The 18,724-nt window shown below is 38.4% G+C and overlaps 1 protein-coding gene across 2 annotated transcripts in view; it reads left to right on the top strand.

Annotated features, from left to right (window-relative positions):
- The first annotated feature begins 259 nt into the window (after positions 1-259).
- Positions 260-18,724, top strand: part of BUB1B (BUB1 mitotic checkpoint serine/threonine kinase B) — a 60,193-nt gene continuing 41,728 nt past the window's right edge. Inside the window, exons 1-5 of one of the 2 annotated variants that reach the window (XM_003826568.5) lie at positions 260-540; positions 4,337-4,480; positions 9,347-9,406; positions 9,822-9,966; positions 15,734-15,930. In XM_003826568.5, the coding sequence (XP_003826616.3) occupies positions 506-540; positions 4,337-4,480; positions 9,347-9,406; positions 9,822-9,966; positions 15,734-15,930 (581 nt within the window). In that variant the 5' untranslated portion in view covers positions 260-505. The remainder of the gene's footprint in view (positions 541-4,336; positions 4,481-9,346; positions 9,407-9,821; positions 9,967-15,733; positions 15,931-18,724) is intronic. The other variant, XM_008951961.4, reaches the window with a different exon arrangement.

Raw genomic sequence — 18,724 nt, forward strand, 5'->3', positions numbered from 1 at the left:
CCTACAAGAGTCACGCCAAGTGCAAGCACTCAGAGACATCTCCCAACACTCAAAACAGCAAAGAAGTTCTGGTGCTTTAAGTGTTCCTCGCTCGGCTCAGAGACTCGCCTTCGAGCCGCGGCTCAAGACAGCACCTGCGGAGAATTTGTTTTGCCTAAGCCTGCCGCACTTCCACGGCCATTGAATCCCAAAAACTACAATTCCCATTATGCACCGCGAGTTCGCGGACTAAACCGGCATAAACTACAAGCCCCAGAATGCCTTGGGCGAGACGCGAGAGCACGGAGGAGCGGAGGGGCGTGGCCACGTCGACGGCGCGGGACCGTTAAATTTGAAACTTGGCGGCTAGGGGTGTGGGCTCGAGGTGGCCGGTTTGTAAGGGAGTCGTGTGCGTGCCTTGGTCGCTTCTGTAGCTCCGAGGGCAGGTTGCGGAAGAAAGTCCAGGCGGTCTGTGGCCCAGAGGAAAGGCCTGCAGCAGGACGAGGACCTGAGCCAGGAATGCAGGATGGCGGCGGTGAAGAAGGAAGGGGGTGCTCTGAGGTAGGTACGGGAGAAAGCTGCTGGGGGCTGGGCCTGAGAGGACACGGCCTGGTAGGTAATAGAAGGCTCCGCTCGGAGCAGTCGAGGGGGAGATCGGCACCGTCAGAACAGACCCCACCGTAGCCTCCTTCCTTTTGGAGTAGAATGCCGGAGGTGGCGGTGAAAACGCAGTGGACTGAGGGCACGTGCGAATCCTGCCGCATCCAGCTTCAAAGCGAAGAAGGCTGCGGGACCCCAGCGGAACAAAGAGTTTGGAAGGTGTAATGTGGTCTGTTTGTAACTCAGCTCAGCCACCTGCTAGTTGTTTGACCTTGGGCAAATCGTATGTATGGAAAATGCTGATGTTAATGCTGCCTTACGTGGTTCTGGGGGAATTCAAAGTATTTGTTAAGTAACTGCTTCCAAATAAGCGCTCAACAAATGGCAGGTGCTATGCCAATAGCACAGAGATCTAAAAGCCTTTAGCCAATATCATAGAGATCTAAATTATGCCAATAACATAGAGATCTAAAAGCCTTTCTCTGCATGTTTGCGGCTTTTCCTTGTATTAAAAAAAACTATATTGCAGTTCTAGGTTGGAAATCTGTATGTGTTTTCACTGTGGTGCCCGCAATACCTAAATAAGTGCTATGTCATGGGCTCTTTCATTCATGTAACAAGTATTTTTTTGGCTAAGCTCTGAGTGCAGCAAATATACAGACACAAAAATCTCAACCCTCATGAAGCTTAAGTTCTGGGATGGGATGAAGATGGGGGAGTCAGACAATAAAGACAAACTGTTAGGTGGAGATGTGGTCAGTACTAAAAAAAATAAAGCAAGTGGGTGTAGTGAATATTGGGGGTGGGGATTGGTGCAATTTTAGCTTAAACACTGGAGCCTCACTGAGGAGATGTCATTTTGGTCAAGACTTGAAGGAATCTCAAAAGCTAGAGGTTCTATATCTGAGGGGAGTACAAAGGCTGAGGGTGAGAGCTGGGGGAGGAAGTTGCACCTGGCATGTCCAAGGCCATTGTCACTGGAGCAGAATTAACTAGAAGAGTAAAAGGATATTATGTAAAAATGGTGAAGATGCAGATTGTAAGGACTTAGCTTTTACTCTAGTTGTAATCAAAAGTCATTGGAAGGTTTTGAGCAAAGGAAAGACATAATCTGACTTGGGTTTAAATGGGGTCACTTTGGCTGTAGTGTTGAATACACTAAAGGCAGCAAAGGATGGAAGCAAGGGACACCAGTTAAGAGGTTATTGAAATAATTCAGCTCAAAAGTGAGTTGAGCCAGGTGGAAAACAGTGGAGATGATGATAAGTGGTTGATTTCTGTATATATTTTGCAGGTAGAACCAGTAGGACTTGCTGACTGACTGAGGGATATGAGAAGGGCATCAAAGTTGGCACTAAGATTTTTGGCTTGGGTAACTGAAGAATGGGATTGCCATTTATTTGAGAAAGAGGAAGACTGTGGGAGGAGCAGGTCTGGGAGGAGGTGGGGGCAGTCTTAGCTCAATTTGGGATATTTAACTGAGATAGTGTAATTCACTATTTTTAAGAGCAAGAGAAGAAAGTTCAGATGAATTCAACAAACAGGGCATAATAGTGTTATATCTTGTATTAGATCATGGGCATACAAAAATAAATGGCATAGCCCTTACCTTTACAGAGTTCACACAATATAGAGCAGGTCCTGGTATAACATCGTTTCGTTATAATGTTGATGAGAAAAAAAATCAATTCATTGTGGGGCTGCTGTGTATGTGGAGTTTTCATGTTTTCCGCATGTCTGCATGGGTTTCCTTAGGTACTCCAGTTTCCTTCTACATCCCAAAGATGTGCCTGTTAATTGGCGTGTCTAAATGATCCCAGTCTGAATGGGTGTGAATGTGAGTGCTCCCTGTGATGGAGTGGTGTCCTGTCCAGGGTTGGTTCCTCTCTGAGTTGCTGAGATGGGCTCTGGCCACCCTCAACCCCGAACTAGAATAAGTGAGTTGGAAAATGAATGAAGGAATGAATACAAATTACTGTAAAATAAAAATCTGTAAAGGCTGGGAGCAGTGGCTCACACCTGTAATCCCAGCACTTCGGGAGGCTGAGGCAACAGGATTGCTTGAGCTCAGCGGTTCAAGACCAGCCTAGGCAACATAGTAAGACCTGTCTCTATTTAAAAAGTTTATATAAAGTGTGTATGATAATCATACAAATGCATGACAATAAACAATGCCTTATGAAAGTGCCCAGCATGCCCACTATAATGTTACTATTTGTTTTTTGAACTTTGTGGTGGTAGGAGGTACTTCTTGAAATTTTCACTCTCAAACATTTATTCCTTGAATTAACCCACCAACACTATGACTGCAGTCATTCACTGATTCGCCAAAAATAGGGTAAATGATTATTTTTTGTTTTCATTAATTGTTCTTAAGTGTATGGATAGCTCACATTTATTTCAATATTTAGTATTAAAAATGTTTGTTTCGAGTCTTTATTCAGAAGTTTGGTGACGTTTTTGTGACCAGAAATATGCCATAGGAACTTAACTTTTGTTTATGTCGATCAGCCTGTGGTAAAATTAGTTTTGTTACATGTCATTTTGATTAAAGTCATAGTTTCCAAGAAGCTGTCTCCAACGAGTTTTCAGAGCTCATCTAGACTGAAGTCCCATATAACTTTCACTCTATTTCAAAGATTAGTGCCAATGTGTCTCTCTTTTTGTTTCAAGTCCAGAGGTAATGTCTCTTAGAAGTAGTCTTCTATCTAACCGTTGCAGGGCTCTGAATTGCAGAATACGTAATGGGAATTACCTCCAAAACGTTTTGGGGGTTTTCTCAGTAGGCTTGGTAGAATTGAGTGTGAGGATGCAGGGAATTGTGACTAGTAAACTGTGTTTGTTTGCTTCTGCTTTTAGCTACTTATATGTACAAACTTCAGTTTTGAATCATCATTGAAACATGGGACATTAGTCTCACCCACACTTTGCTAATTTTAATGTTTTTTTTTTGAGACAGGGTCTTGCTCTGTTGCCCAGGCTGCAGTGCAGTGGTGTGATCATGGCTCACTGCAGCTTCGACCTCCTGAACCCAAGCAATGCTCCCACCTCGGTCTTCTAAGTAGCCACGACCACGGGCGTGTACCACCACGCCTGGCTAATTTTTCACTTTTTGTAGAGATGGGGGTCTTCCTATGTTGCCCAGGGTGGTGTTGAACTCCTGGGCTCAAGCACTTCTCCTGCCTCAGCCTCCCAAAGTGGTAGGATTACAGGCATGAGCTACCACATCCGGCACTAATTTTAAATTAAACTAGATGATGCATTCAATGGTAGGCATAGAATTACTTGTTGCCTTTTTGTCTACTTTGCCAAATTTATAACACTTTTGTTCCCTTCTTTTCTTTCTGCCTTAAGCCCTATTCATTTTTCTTTTTCTTTTTTTTTAAAGAAAGAGGCAGGGTCTTGCTATGTTGCCCAGGCTGGTATCAAACTCCTGGCTCAAGAAATCCTCCCACTTCGGCCTCACAAAGTGGTGGGATTACAGGTGTGAGCCACCGCACATGGCCATGCCCTATTCTTATAGTACTGTCTACGATATCCTTGCCAAGTTGTCTTCCATCAGGCAATACTGTAGCCATAAACTTGAAAAACAGCTAACAAAGAAGCTTAGGCATATAATAATAATAATAATTCTGTGTCAGTCCACTATATTCAACCCAAGACCATGAATAATCACCTTTCGGAAGACATTTACAATAATCTAGTGCTATAATAGTCAATGTTGGTATGAGATTTACATTTGTTTCCTTCTTCACAGTGAAGCCATGTCCCTGGAGGGAGATGAATGGGAACTGAGTAAAGAAAATGTACAACCTTTAAGGCAAGGGCGGATCATGTCCACGCTTCAGGGAGCACTGGCACAAGAATCTGCCTGTAACAATACTCTTCAGCAGCAGAAACGGTGTGTAGAATGGCTGAGTCTCAACCTGTCGTCATTCATCCCAAATGTTGTAGATAACGTGGGTGTGGATCCATGACAGATGGCATAATGAGTACTTTTCAAAAATTGGTAGTATGAGAATCTGTTCTCTACCTGCTTTCGTATCACATGACAGCTATCTGAAGATGTCCTCAGGTATAATTAAGAACAAGGGCTATAGGATTTCATTTCACTGTGGTGCAGCGAAACTCTTTTTATCAATAGAAATACATTTTATACAGGGGGGCAGTGAAAAGCATAGTAAAGCAAGTATTATATTGCAATGCTTCCCAAAAGTATTATGTTAGGAAGTTATTTTTGAGAGTATGACAAAAAAAGAAGTGGTCTCCAAACACTTGTAAACCTCAGAACAATTGAATTTATACCAGAAAGTTCTCAATAATGATTTAACAAACTCTGGATAAATAAAAGCTGAAAAATACTCTTATGTTATTCAAATGGACCTGTGGATCTCCTTTAACTAATACATGTTTTGATAAATATGCTTTTTAAAAAAAAGGTAAATCAGAATATCAGTTTCTACCTTCAATCTCTGACAAAAAGAAATACTGCCATTACTGGCAAAATATCATAATTTGGGATTATAATGCAATGACTATTCTTATTCATCTCTTTGGATTTTTTTTTTTTTTTTTTTTTAATATGACAGGGTCTCCCTCTATCACCCAGGTTGGAGTACAGTGGCCTGATTTCAGCTCACTGCAACCTCTGCCTCCCGGTTTTAAGTGATTCTCCCACCTCAGCCTCCCAAATAGCTGGGATTACAGGCGTGCGCCGCCATGCCTGGGTAATTTTTGTATTTTTAGTAGAGATGGGTCCTTGCCATGTTGGCTGTGCTGGTCTTGAACTCCTGAGCTCAAGTGATCCGCCCACCTTGGCATCCCAAAGTGCTGGGATTACAGGCGTAAGCTACCGCACTCAGCCTCATTCATCATATTTTTTCATATTACATGCATCAGTAGATTGCTCTTTTTATTGCTGAATAGGATTTCATTTATTTATTTACCAATTGATGAATATTTAGATTCTTCCAGTTTTGTGCTTTATAAATAATGTTGCTATGGACATTCTTGAACAAGGCTTTTTGTAGACATAATTTTCTCTCTCTCTCTTTTTTTTTTTTCTTTTAGAGACGGAGTCTCGCTCTTTCGGCCAGGCTGGAGTGCAGTGGCACGATCTTGGCTCACTGGAAGCTCTGCCTCCTGGGTTCACGCCAATCTCCTGCCTCAGCCTCCTGAGTAGCTGGGACTACAGGTGCCTGCCACCATGCCCAGCTAATTTTTTCTATTTTTTAGTAGAGACGGGGTTTCACCGTGTTAGCCAGGATGGTCTCGATCTCCTGACCTTGTGATCCACCCGCCTCAGCCTCCCAAAGTGCTGGGATTACAGGCGTGAGCCACCGCGCCCGGCAGTAGACATAATTTTCATTTCCCTTGGAGTGGAATTGTTGGACCATAGAATAGATGTATGTTTAACTGTTGAAGAAACTGGTTTACCAAAGAGGTTGTAACATTTTACATTTCTACCAGCAACTCATGAGAGTTCATTTGTACCAAATCCACTCCAGTATTTGGTGTTGTCGATCTTTTTCGTTTTAGCCATTCTAGTTTTGTGGAGTTGTGTCTCATTACTTTGCATTTCCCTGGTGACTAATAATGGTGAACGTTTTTTCACATGCTTTTTGGCCTTTTGTGTATCTTCTTTTGTGGTGTATCTGTTTAGATATTTTGCCCAGTTTTCAAATTGTGTTGTAGGGGTTCTTTATTTACATTTCCCAGGAGTATAGATTCAAGTTTCCCTGATTCAAGTTTCAGGAGCATAGATTGAAGATTCCCTGAATCTATGCTCCCAGTAGGGGTTCTTTATATAGTCTCTATACTAGTCTTTTATCAAATATATGTGTTGCAAATTTTTTTTCCCTCACCCATGGCTGTTTATTTTCTGGGTGTTTTTTTTTTTTTAAACTGCTAAGTTTTAAATTTTGATGAAGTTCAATTAATTAGTGTTTTTCTTTTATGGTTAGCACTTTTTGTGTCCTCTTCAGGAGACTTTTGCCTACCCCAAAGTGACCAAGTTACTCTCTTATGTTTTCTTTTACTAGCTTCATTTTAGCTTTTTTTTTTTTTTTTTTTTTGAGACGGAGTTTTGCTCTTGTTGCCCAGGCTGGAGCGCAATCTCAGCTCACTGCAACCTCCGCCTCCCGGGTTCAAGTGATTCTCCTGCCTCAGCCTCCCGAGTAGCTGGGATTACAGGCACGCACCACCACGCCCGGCTAATTTTTTGTATTTTTAGTAGAGATGGGGTTTCCCCATGGCCAGGCTGGTCTTGAACTTCTGACCTCAGGTGATCCGCCCGCCTCGGCCTCCCAGAGTGCTGGGATTACGGGCATGAGCCACTGCACCCAGCCAAGCATTATTTTAGCTTTTATGTTTAGGTGTATGATTTTTCTTAAATTTATCCTTGTATATGGTGTGGGGTTGGAGTAAACAAGTTTTTTTCCTCTCATATGGGTTATCTTTCTAGTTGTTCTACCTCCATTTGTTAGATTTTTTTTTTCCTTTCCTCATTGAATTGCATTGGGGCCCTTTTCAAAAATCATTTGACCACATATGTGTGGGTTATTTCTGGACTCTATATTCTGTTCCATTGATCAAATTGTCTGTCCTTTCACCAATAAAATACACTGTTTTGATTAGTTTTACATAGCAAGTCCAGCAGAGTGAGTTCTACAGCTTTTGTTCTTTTCAAAATTGCTTTAGTTATTCTTGGTCCTTTGCCTTTGCAAACAAATTTTGAAATCATCTTGTCAATTTCTAGAAAAGAGCCTACTGAAAAAGAAAAAAAAAAAAAAAGGCTGGGCACGGTGGCTCAAGCCTGTAGTCCCAGCACTTTAGGAGGCCGAGGCGGGCGGATCACCTGAGGTGAGGAGTTTAAGACCAGCCTGACCAACATGGAGAAACCCTGTCTCAACTAAAAATACAAAATTAGCCGGGCGTGGTGGCGCATGCCTGTAATCCCAGCTACTTGGGAGGCTGAGGTAGGAGAATCACTTGAACCTAGGAGGTGGAGGTTGCGGTGAGCCGAGATTGCGCCATTGCACTCTAGCCTGGGTAGCAACAGCGAAATTCCGTCTCAAAAAAAAAAAAAAAAGAAAAAGAGAAAAGAAAAGAGCCTACTGGGATTTTGATTACATTGGTTTGAATCTATAGATCAATTGGTAGGATTGCTGATTTTTATCAGTAGTGCCTTAGATTTTATTGTTTTACCATTTCTGCTGATAATCTCATTATTTCACACTTTAATTGCCATATTAGCCCCATAACTGTGGTCCCTTCTTCTAATGCCTGGCTATCCTTATAAAGTTGCTTGATTAATCTTTCTGAAATCTTATATTTAAGATGCCCTACAATTAAAGAACCAATAGTGGCTGGAGTAGATGGAATCCAGAGTCTTTAAATTTACATTTAAAGCATGTGCTTCTTACTTCTCCAGGGGTCTCCATTGGCTCTCGGTACTGACTTTATGTTATAGCTTAGGGTTCACTCACCTTACTTTGGATGAGCTCTTCCACCTTCGTAATTTTATTCAATATTAGTTTCCCTCTGTCTTGAAAAAACTGTTTTTCTTTCAAATTCCATGGTTCCTTCAGAGTCTCACCTTCTGAGGCTGCTTCTGTGATACCTTCTTTTGACTTCTTAAAGCCTTTACTATCCATTCTTGGCAACTGTAATTTAGTATCCTGCTTTGTATTACTAGTTCATCTTTCATTTGTGTACTTTGTTTTTCTTATTAGAGTATAAATTCCCATGTGTCAGGGACTAATTATTTTTAGATCAAACATAACTGCTTATCCAATTTTTATTAATCATTATCCAAATTCTGGCCTATTACCTAATTCTTCCCCTCTATTCTAACTGGTCAGTCTTAATTTGGTCTTAGCCCTCTCCCTTTCCCAGCTTTTTATAGTCATATTTTACCCTTTTTTTGAGGTATTCTCCAAATTATTTATGGTATTATTCTTCTCTGACCAATGTTACCCATGGAAGTTTTTTTGAACTTTAAAATTCTTATTTATATATTTGTTCATGTGTGTAAACCCTTTACATTTAAGACTAGTCAACCTAATAAGAAAGTACTATTATTATCCCCATTTTACAAATGAGGAAACTGAAAACAGAGTTTTAAGTGGCTTGTCCGTGTTACTCAGCTTGTGATTGGTGGAGCTGAATTTGAATCTAGGTTGTCTTGTTCCAGAGTTCTTAACTGCTGTGTAGTATTGATACTACTTTTCTGTATGTTGTCTCGAAATTTGTTTCTCTAATTTCTATATATTTTCTCTCTCTTCTTATGTTAAGTAGAATCTTAATTATTTCTATTCTTTTTTTTTTTTTTTTTTTTTGAGACAGAGTCTTGCTCTGTTGCCCAGGCTGGAGTGCAGTGCTGCAATCTCTGCTCACTGCAGCCTCTATTTCCAGGTTCAAGTGCTCCTCCCACCTCAGCCTCCCGAGTAGCTGGGATTACAGGTGCTTGGCACCACACCCAGCTAATTTTTGTGTTTTTAGTAGAGATGGGGTTTCACCATGTTGCCCAGGCTGGTCTCAAACTTCTAACCTCAAGTGATCCACCCCACTTGGCCTCCCAAAGTGTCGGGATTACAGGCATCAGCCACCATGCCTGGCCTTTTTCTATTCTTTAACAAACCCATAAACTCTAGTGCAATAATTTAGATCAATATTACCTACTTATTACATGAATAAAAATGGAAGTGATACTTGTTCATTGGCTGTTGTCACTATTGCATATGCTAACTTTCTGTTTACATTTCAGGGCATTTGAATATGAAATTCGATTTTACACTGGAAATGACCCTCTGGATGTTTGGGATAGGTGGGTCTTTTTATTTCACAAGGACAATAGAAACATTAACAGATAAGTCCTTATGGCCATGTTTCTCAAATTGGAGTATATGGAGTGTGTGTCAGAGTAGACAGTGGTGTCCTGGGGGCACAGAGATCCAGAATAATCATAATATATCTTCCTGAGGTGTTTAAGATTCAAGAAATTTCAAGTTTATGATGTACAGCTTTGAACTACACCCTTCTATCCCTATCCTCAGTTTTCCCCAGAAGCATGTACTAGAGATACTTTGGAGAAGTTTGAGGGATACAGGCTTAGGGTATGTCATTGAAGACCTCAAAAGAAACATACTTTACTTCTGCTAAAATCCAGAATGGGTCTTGGAGCAAGAACAAAAGTACATGTTCAATTTAAAATGTGTTCTTATCTTTTTCTTCCCATTTAGGTATATCAGCTGGACAGAGCAGAACTATCCTCAAGGTGGGAAGGAGAGTAATATGTCAACGTTATTAGAAAGAGCTGTAGAAGCACTACAAGGAGAAAAACGATATTATAGTGATCCTCGATTTCTCAATCTCTGGCTTAAATTAGTAAGTCTTTCTCAAGTGCCATCTGAGTTTTAAATATTAAACTAAGAGATTTTCTCTAGAGGTATCTGGTATACCAAAAAAAAAAAGTAAAACAGCCATTTTGAACCATTTAGTAGATTGGAAACATTTAATAAATATGCAATACTTCTTAAATTGGTTCTACTTAAAGGTGGACTTAAATATAGTATAATAAGGTATTTTCGCCCTTTTAAGATTGATCGCAAAGTCTGTAGATCTCTCAGTGAGTATGGATTAATAATTTATTTTATGTTTTGAAACAAGGTCTCACTCTGTCACCCAGGCTGGAGTGCAGTGGCTCCATCATGGCTCACTGCAGTCTAAACCTCCTGGGCTCAAGCAATCCTCTCGCCTCAGCCTCGTGAGTAGCTGGGACTATAGGTGCTGTGCCATTACGTCCGGCTAATTTTTTAATTTTTAATAGAGATGACTTCTCTCTCTGTTACCCAGGCTGGTCTTGAACTCCTGAGCTCAAGCCATCCTCCCACCTTGGCCTCCCAAAGTGCTGGGATTATAGGCGTGAGCCAACACCCCTAGTCTGGATTACTTATTTATTTATTCTAAACATAACTGGGTGCAGTGGTTCATGTCTGTAGTCCCAACACTTTGGGAGGCTGAGGTGGGCTGATCGCTTCAGCCCAGGAGTTCAAGACTAGTCAGGGCAAAATTGGTGAAACCCCATCTCATAAAGTACAGAAATTAACCAGGTGTGGTGGCACAGCACCTGTAGTCCCAGCTACTCAGGAGGCTGAGGTGGGAGGGTCGCTTGAGCCCGGGAAGTCCAGACTACAGTGAGCCGAGATTGCACCACTGTCCGCCAGCCCAAGTGACAGAGCAAGATCCTGTCTCAAAAAAACAACCAAAACAGAAAAACATAATTGGGCCATTCAACTGTACTGGAGGAGGAGGTGCAGGAGCTAACATTTGGCAGCAGTGTGGTTGTTTGGGGAAAAACTTCCCTCTGTGATTCTGGTATCTCTTTCACTCCTTTATGAAAGTCATCAACATAAAGAAGTGATATTTTAGTTTTTTATTGGTCTTTGGACTTTTTTCACCTAGTATATTGCTACAGCCAAAAATGTCTGCCTCAGCTGGGCATGGTGGCTCATGCCTATAATCCCAGCACTACTTTGTACTGTCTTACTTGACATGTAGGAAAAACATATTTTTTATTAAAAAAATGACCACCGTTTCTTAGACATTAATATTACTGCTTTTATTCTAAAATAAATTTAAAAAATAAACAATAAATATTTGGAATTATTTACAACCACTACAATATGATGATGAAATATTGACATTAAAACTGATAAGATTTCTTACTAAAATAAATCTCTTGGCATTAAAACTGATAAGATTTCTTAATAAAATAAAGTAAGAAATAAATTTCTTACTCAAATAAAGAAATAAAGTAAGAAATAAATTTCTTACTCAAATAAAGAAATAAATTTCTTAGTAAAATAAAGTAATAAAGTAAGAAATAAATTTCTTACTAAAATAAAGTAATAAAGTAAGAAATAAATTTCTTACTAAAGTCTTAAGGAGGACTGATTTTAAACTTCCAATACAGTTGACCCTTGAACAACACAGGGCTTAGGTGTGCCCACCCCTCACCCAGTTGAAAGTCTGCATATAACTTTTGGCCCCCAAAATTATTAATAGCCTACTGTTGACCAGACGCCTTACCAATAACATAAAGTTGATGAACGCATAGTTTGTATGCCATATGTATTATATCTTTTTTTTTTTACAACAATGTTAGCTAGAGAAAAGAAAATGTTATTAAGAAAATTATAAGGAAGAGAACGTATATTTAATAGTCATTAAGTGGATCATTGTAAAGATCTTCATCCTCGTCTTCACATTGAGTAGGCTGAGGAGGAAGAAAACGGGTTCGTCTTGCTGTCTCACGGGTGGCAGAGATGGAAGAAAATCTGTGTATATGTGAACCTATGCAGTTCAGACCTGTGTTGTTCAAGGGTCAACTGTAGTTACAAGTATAGAAAATTAGGTAAATCCTGAAGGCATAAGGTATCTTGATTTCCTCAGGACATTCGACAAATATTTTTACATCCTTAGTGAAAGGTTGGAGAAATTACCTTATGGATATTAGTTACAGAAACTTATAATGAAGAATGGCACCCAAAGAATGCTAAACAGATTTGTTAGCCTAGAGTCTGTGGACCCTGGTGGTGTAACAATGGATTTTGTCCTTCATTTGTCACTAGCCTAAATAATATCTTTACATGTAATTTATTAAAAGATTGGAGACTGGGTGTGGTGGCTCTCACCTGTAATCCCAGCACTTTGGGAGGCCAAGGTAGGTGTATCATCTGAGGTTAGGAGTTCGAGACCAACCTGGCCAACACGGTGAAACCTCATCTCTACTAAAAATACAAAAAATACAAAAATTAGCCACACGTGGTGGTGCGCACATGTAATCCCAGTTACTCGGGAGGCTGAGGCAGGAGAATCGCTTGAACCCAGGAGACAGAGGTTGCATGAACTGAGATCATGCCACTGCACTCCAGCCTGGGCGACAGAGCGAGACTCAGTCTCAGAAAAAAAGATAATAATAAAAAAAAAAAAAGATTGGACTAGCTGCACCTCTAAAGTGACTTTTAATCCCAGGATTCTATGATTATATTTAATTGGAGTTGTTAAAAGTAACAATTAATTAGAATAATTTATCTGTTTATTTTTGATAACCTGGTGCTTGTACTGAAGAAGAATAATATCATGAAGTAAAAAGCATAATCTAGATCAGTGCTACTGAAAGAAGGGTTTGCATACTGTTTGAGATAAGTACAAAAATTGAAAGTGAGCTTTTGGAAACTTTGGTAACAATTTGATATTGCCGGGACATCCAAGCACATCATCATTCTTCGAGTAACTTCTGTTTTTATTGTACTTTATATCAGTCCATAATGGAACACACACATACACACAATAAAACTGGCCCCTTCGCCACAGATTATTTGAGAAGCACAGGTATAGACAACCATCAAATTCAAATGATCAGCACTAGAATGATCAGCAATAATCTGAACTTTGTATGTGGCTAACGAGGTACATATTAAACTATTGCTTTTTCTTTGTGGGTCTGGTCAAGAGGAGTAACAGATGAATTCTTCACACTACTTTCTTTCGCTTTGCAGAAGGATTTCTCCAGTCAGTTATTTTATGTGACTCCTACAGTCTAGCTAAGGAAAAAATTGTTTCTGGAAAACTTCTGGTATTTTTATTTAAAGGTATAAAATTATTTTAGTTTGGCAATTTAAGGGTTACCAAAAAAAAGGTTTATTTAACTTTTAGATCTATTAATCTAACCATATAGTCCGTTTATTTATGTTATTTCTTAAGTGATCTTATTCAGCACTCTGAATAACCTGATCTTTACTGGCTGTCCCACGCACGAGAACACCAGAACCATTCAGAAAGCTCTCAAAATAGTGAAATCAATGTTAAGCTATATTTATGTAGTGACAGATATCAAAGACTGGATCTTATACTGGTAGCACATTCAGAGTTATAACTTTTCTTGAAACACCACCACGTATGAGAAAACATCACTAATTTAAATAAGCAAGAAAAATCCATTTACTGAATTACTGCAAAATTAAACTATAAAATACTAATTATTTCTGTTAAAGATTTAAATAAAACATTCCATTTATTTAGCATTTGTTGTACTAGACCATGATTAAGGGCTGGCATATAATAGCAATGTCTTCTGAGTTTGTAGAGCTTAGTTTATCTGAAAGACAAATGTGAAGCCATTGATTGTAACTGTAACAGAGAGAAAATTACGAGTTCTATAGGAACAAATACAAGAAGGACTTAACCTGGGCTAGACAATTAGGAACAGATAAATAGGAGATATTTGGTAAAGTAACAAATGGTAGCTTCTCTAGTAGTAAAAGAACTCCTAACTAGAACATTGAAAGGCTATTTTTGACCAGGCATGGTGGCTCACACCTGTAATCCCAGCACTTTGGGAGGCCGAGGTGGGTGGATCACGAGGTCAAGAGATGGAGACCATCCTGGCCAATATGGTGAAACCCCATCTGTACTAAAAATACAAAAATTAGCCAGCCGTGGTGGCGGGCGCCTGTAGTCCCAGCTACTCGGGAGGCTGAGGCAGGAGAATCACTTGAACCTGGGAGGCAGAAGTTGCAGTGAGGCAAGATCGCGCCGCTGCACTCCAGCCTGGGCGACAGAGTGAGACTCTGTCTCAAAAAAAAAGAAAAAAAATGCTATTTTTATGTGAATTTAGGGATTGTTTTTAATAGCTTCTAATGCTGATTAGAGTCTGGTGGAATGAGTATTTTTGCGAATTATTAAATTTTAGCATTAACAATTTTTACAACCTTCTCAGAAAGCAATTTGTTACTTTTTAACATAGTTCTAGGAATTTCTCTTAATGGAATAATGTAAAATGTGAAAGGTTGTATGCATGAAGTTATTTTTTATAGAATTATTTATAATTGGGCAAAATTAGAAGTTGTTTAAATATCCAGAAGTAGATGAACAATTAAATTATGGAAGCTCTATTAGATGAAACATGATGCATTCATTTAAAAATAATAGTGAAAAGAATTCGAGGTTGCAGTGAGCTATGATTGCGACACTGCAGTCCAGCCTGGGCAACAGAGCAAGACCTTGTCTCTAGAAATAAAAAAAAATAAAAAATAATGGTTAAGTGTAAGCAGCAGCATGGAAAAGTGAATGATGTAGTATTATAGTGGAATAAAAGCAAATTTTATTATGATCAAAACTTTATAAGATAATACATATCCTTTCATCCTTAAGGGAAAAAAGACTGAAAAAATTTATCAAAATGTTTGTGATGTGAGGTTTTTAGTGATATTTTCCTCCCTCTTGCTAATAGAATTATCTACATTGTATATGGTCTCACAATGTCCCTTCTAAAACACAGATTTGACTATGTCATTCCTTTGCTTATCGCTCACCCACCCTAACACATACAACAATTACTATTAGGCACATTCAAAATTGATTAGCTTGATATTCAAGACCTATCACAGCCTTTTTCTCCAGACTACTATCTTGCCTGGACCCCTACGTAACTTTTAATTTTCTGTATCTTTGCTTATGCTATTTTCTCTGGCTGAAATACCCTTCCCTTCCCATTTTCCACCTGATGAAAGTACATTTTTCCTTCAGGGCTAAGCTCAAATGTTAGCCCCTTCCTCCCCCTTTTTTTAAATTTTCTTTAGAGACAGGGTCTCACTCTGTCACCCAGGCTAGAATGTAGTGGCACCATCATAGTTCACTGCAGCCTCAAACTCTTGGGCTCAAGTGATTCTCCTGCCCCAGCCTCCTGGGTAGCTAGGACTACAGGCGCCTTCCACCATGCCCAGCTAAAGTTTTAAATTTTGTTGTAGAGACAGGGTCTTGTTATGTTGCCCAGGCTTGTCTCAAACTCCTAACCTCAAGCGATCCTCCTACTCCTACCTCAGCCTCACAAAGTGCTGTAATTACAGGCAGAAGCGACTGCACCTGGCTTATTACTCCTTCTTGAAGCCTTTACTCTCCAACTCTTCTTACAAATCGCTCAGTTTTGCCTCTTTTTTAGGTCCTCCCAGTATGGTCCTTATCACATTGTAATAATAGATTTTTTTTTCAATACAGGAATTGCATGTAGTATCTCCAGTGATTGTTTGGCAACTAATAGACATTCAATACGTGAGTAGAAATTGGTTAACTGTTAACACTTCTGTTACAGGGGCGTTTATGCAATGAGCCTTTGGATATGTACAGTTACTTGCACAACCAAGGGATTGGTGTTTCACTTGCTCAGTTCTATATCTCATGGGCAGAAGAATATGAAGCTAGAGAAAACTTTAGGAAAGCAGATGCGATATTTCAGGAAGGGATTCAACAGAAGGCTGAACCACTAGAAAGACTACAGTCCCAGCACCGGTAAACTTTCTTTGGAGCTTGTCTTAACTCTAAAAATAATAGAAATAAATTATCTCTTTTTTGCATCTGAATAAAGTGCTTTCTGGTGGATTGGCATGTTAAGTTTACTTAGTTACTGTTCAATTTTTTTAAAGATATATTTTAAAAATTTTATTTATCATAGAGTAAAATCCACTCTTTGGTATATGGTACTAGGAGTAAAAAGACTTGTGATCATCATCATTAACAAGATACAGAATAATTTCACACCCCCCAAAAGAATTCCCTTTGTAATTAGTACCTATGCTGAATCCAAACCCCTGGCAAACACTGATTTATTCTCCAGCCTGTGGTTTTGCCTTTTCCAGAGTGCCATATAAATGGAATCATATAATATATAGCCTTTTGAGTTTGGCCTGTTTGATTTAGCATAATGCATTTGAGTTGTAAAAGTTCTTTATAGATTGTAAGTATAAGCCTTTGTCAGATATGTGATTTGAAAATATTTTCTCTCAGCTTAAGCCTGGTCTGTTCATTTTCTTAACTGTCTTTTTTAGAACAGAAGTTTTTAATTTTAAAGAAGTCTAATTTACAAGTTTTTCTTGTATGGATCGTGCTTTTGATGTTGTGTCTGAGAATTTTTTGTCTAGCCAAAGATTGTTACAGAGATTTTCATCTTCAAGTTTTCATCTTCAATTTTTATAATTTCACTTTTTACATTTAGATCCCTGATCCATTTTGAGTTAATTTTTGTAGAGGATAGAGGTTAAGGTTCTTTTTTAGCATATTAATGTTCATTTGTTCCAATGCCAATTGTCGAAAAGACTAACCTTTCTCCATTGAATTGCCTTTATACCTTGATTTTTAAAAAATCAGTTGATCATATTTATGTAGGTTTATTTCTATTATTCTATTTTTTCTACCGATGTACGTGTCTATCCATTAGTGTTTACCATGCTATCTAGATTACTGTACCTTTTATAGTAAGTCTAGAAATCAGATAAAATGAGTCCTCTAACTTTATTCTTATATTTAACTCTGGTAGTTCATTTGACTTTCTATATAAGTTTTAGAATCAGCTTTCTGGGATTTTGATTAGGATTATACAGGAATATGGTATAATTCTCCATTTATTTAGGCTTTTTTTTTTTTTTAAGTAAACTTTGGTAGATTTTTGTCTTTCAAGGAATTGATCCATTCATCCAAGTTAATGAGTTTGTGGGCATAGAGTTGTTCATAATATTCCCTTATTATGCTTTTAATGTCTGTAGGTTATATAGTGATTCTCCCTTTCTCCTGATACTGGTAATTTGTGTCTTCTCAGTCTGGCTTGGATATCAATTTTACTGATTGTTTTAGAAAACCAGCTTTTGGGTTCATTTCATTGATTTTTTTTTTTTCTCTTAATGATTTTCTGTTCTTAATTTTATTTCTGCACTTTATTTCTTCCCGCTTGCTTTGGATATAACTTGCTCTTCTTTTTGTAGTTTAAGGTGAAAGCCTAGATCACTGATTCTAGACCTTTCTCTTTTTCTAATATAAGCATTTAATGCTCTAAATTCCCTTCTAAGCACTGCTTTAGTTGTATCCCACAAGTTGTGATATACTGTATTTTCATTTTAATTTAGTTCAAAATATTTTCTAGCTTACCCCGTGTCTTCCTTTTGACCCATGAGTTACTTAGAAGTGTATTACTTCAGTTAGGAAGTGTTTTTGGATTTTTCAGATATCTCTGTTATTGATATCTAGTTTAATTCCATAGTGGTCAGAGAACATAAGGTATATGGTTTCAAGTCTTAAATTTGTTAAGGTTTGTTTTATCACCCAGATTATGGTTTATCTTGGTGAATGTTTCATGTACACTTGAAAAATATGTGTATTCTGTTTTTTAGAGTATAATATTCTGTAAATATAATTTAGGGCAAGTTGACTGGTAGTCTGTTCTGGTCTTCTGTATCATTGATGACTTTCTGTCTACTTGTTATATCAATTACTAAGAAGGGTTTTGAAGCCTCTTTGTGATTTTGTCTATTTCTTTTAGTCCCATCAGTTTTGCCTAATATATTTTGAAGTTCTTTTAGATGCATAAACGTTTAGAATTGACCCCTGTATCATTATATAATGTCTCCCTTTATCCCTGATAATACTCCTTATTCAGAAGTCTACCTGGTCTGATATTAGTACAGCTATTCCAGCTTCCTTTTTGTTTGCATGATACATCTTTTCCCTTTCTTTACTTTTTAAAAACCACATTAAAAAAAAAAACCACTCTTAGAGTTGTATAATCATCATTACAATCTAATTTTAGAACATTTTTAACACCCTAAAATGAACCCCATGCCCATTAGCAGTCACTCTTCATTCCTACTTACCTCACTGCTAGGCCACCACTACTCTGCTTTTTGTCTCTATGGATTTGCTTATTCTGGACATTTCAGTTAAATGGAATCCTACAATACATGGTCTTTTGTGATTGGCTTCTTTTACTTAGCATACTATTTCCTTTTTTTTTTTCCAGGGAGGGAAGGGTGGAACAGGGATTTTCAGCATACTATTTTCAAGGTTCATCATAAATGAACATAGTTGTGACATGTATCAGTACTTTATTCCTGTTTATTGCCGAATGATATTCCATCATATGAATATTATTTATCCATTCATCAGTTAGTGAACATTTAGGTTGTTTGCACCTTTTGGCTATTACAAAATAATACTGTTTATTTGCGTAACAGGTTTTTGTGTCATTTTCTTTTTACCCTTTTGTTAAGCTAGTTGAATTTAGCAGTGGAGGGTTATATACCAACTTTAGTGACAC

This window comes from Pan paniscus, chromosome 16, assembly GCF_029289425.2.
Source record: "Pan paniscus chromosome 16, NHGRI_mPanPan1-v2.0_pri, whole genome shotgun sequence".
Classification (NCBI taxonomy): Eukaryota; Metazoa; Chordata; class Mammalia; order Primates; family Hominidae; genus Pan; species Pan paniscus.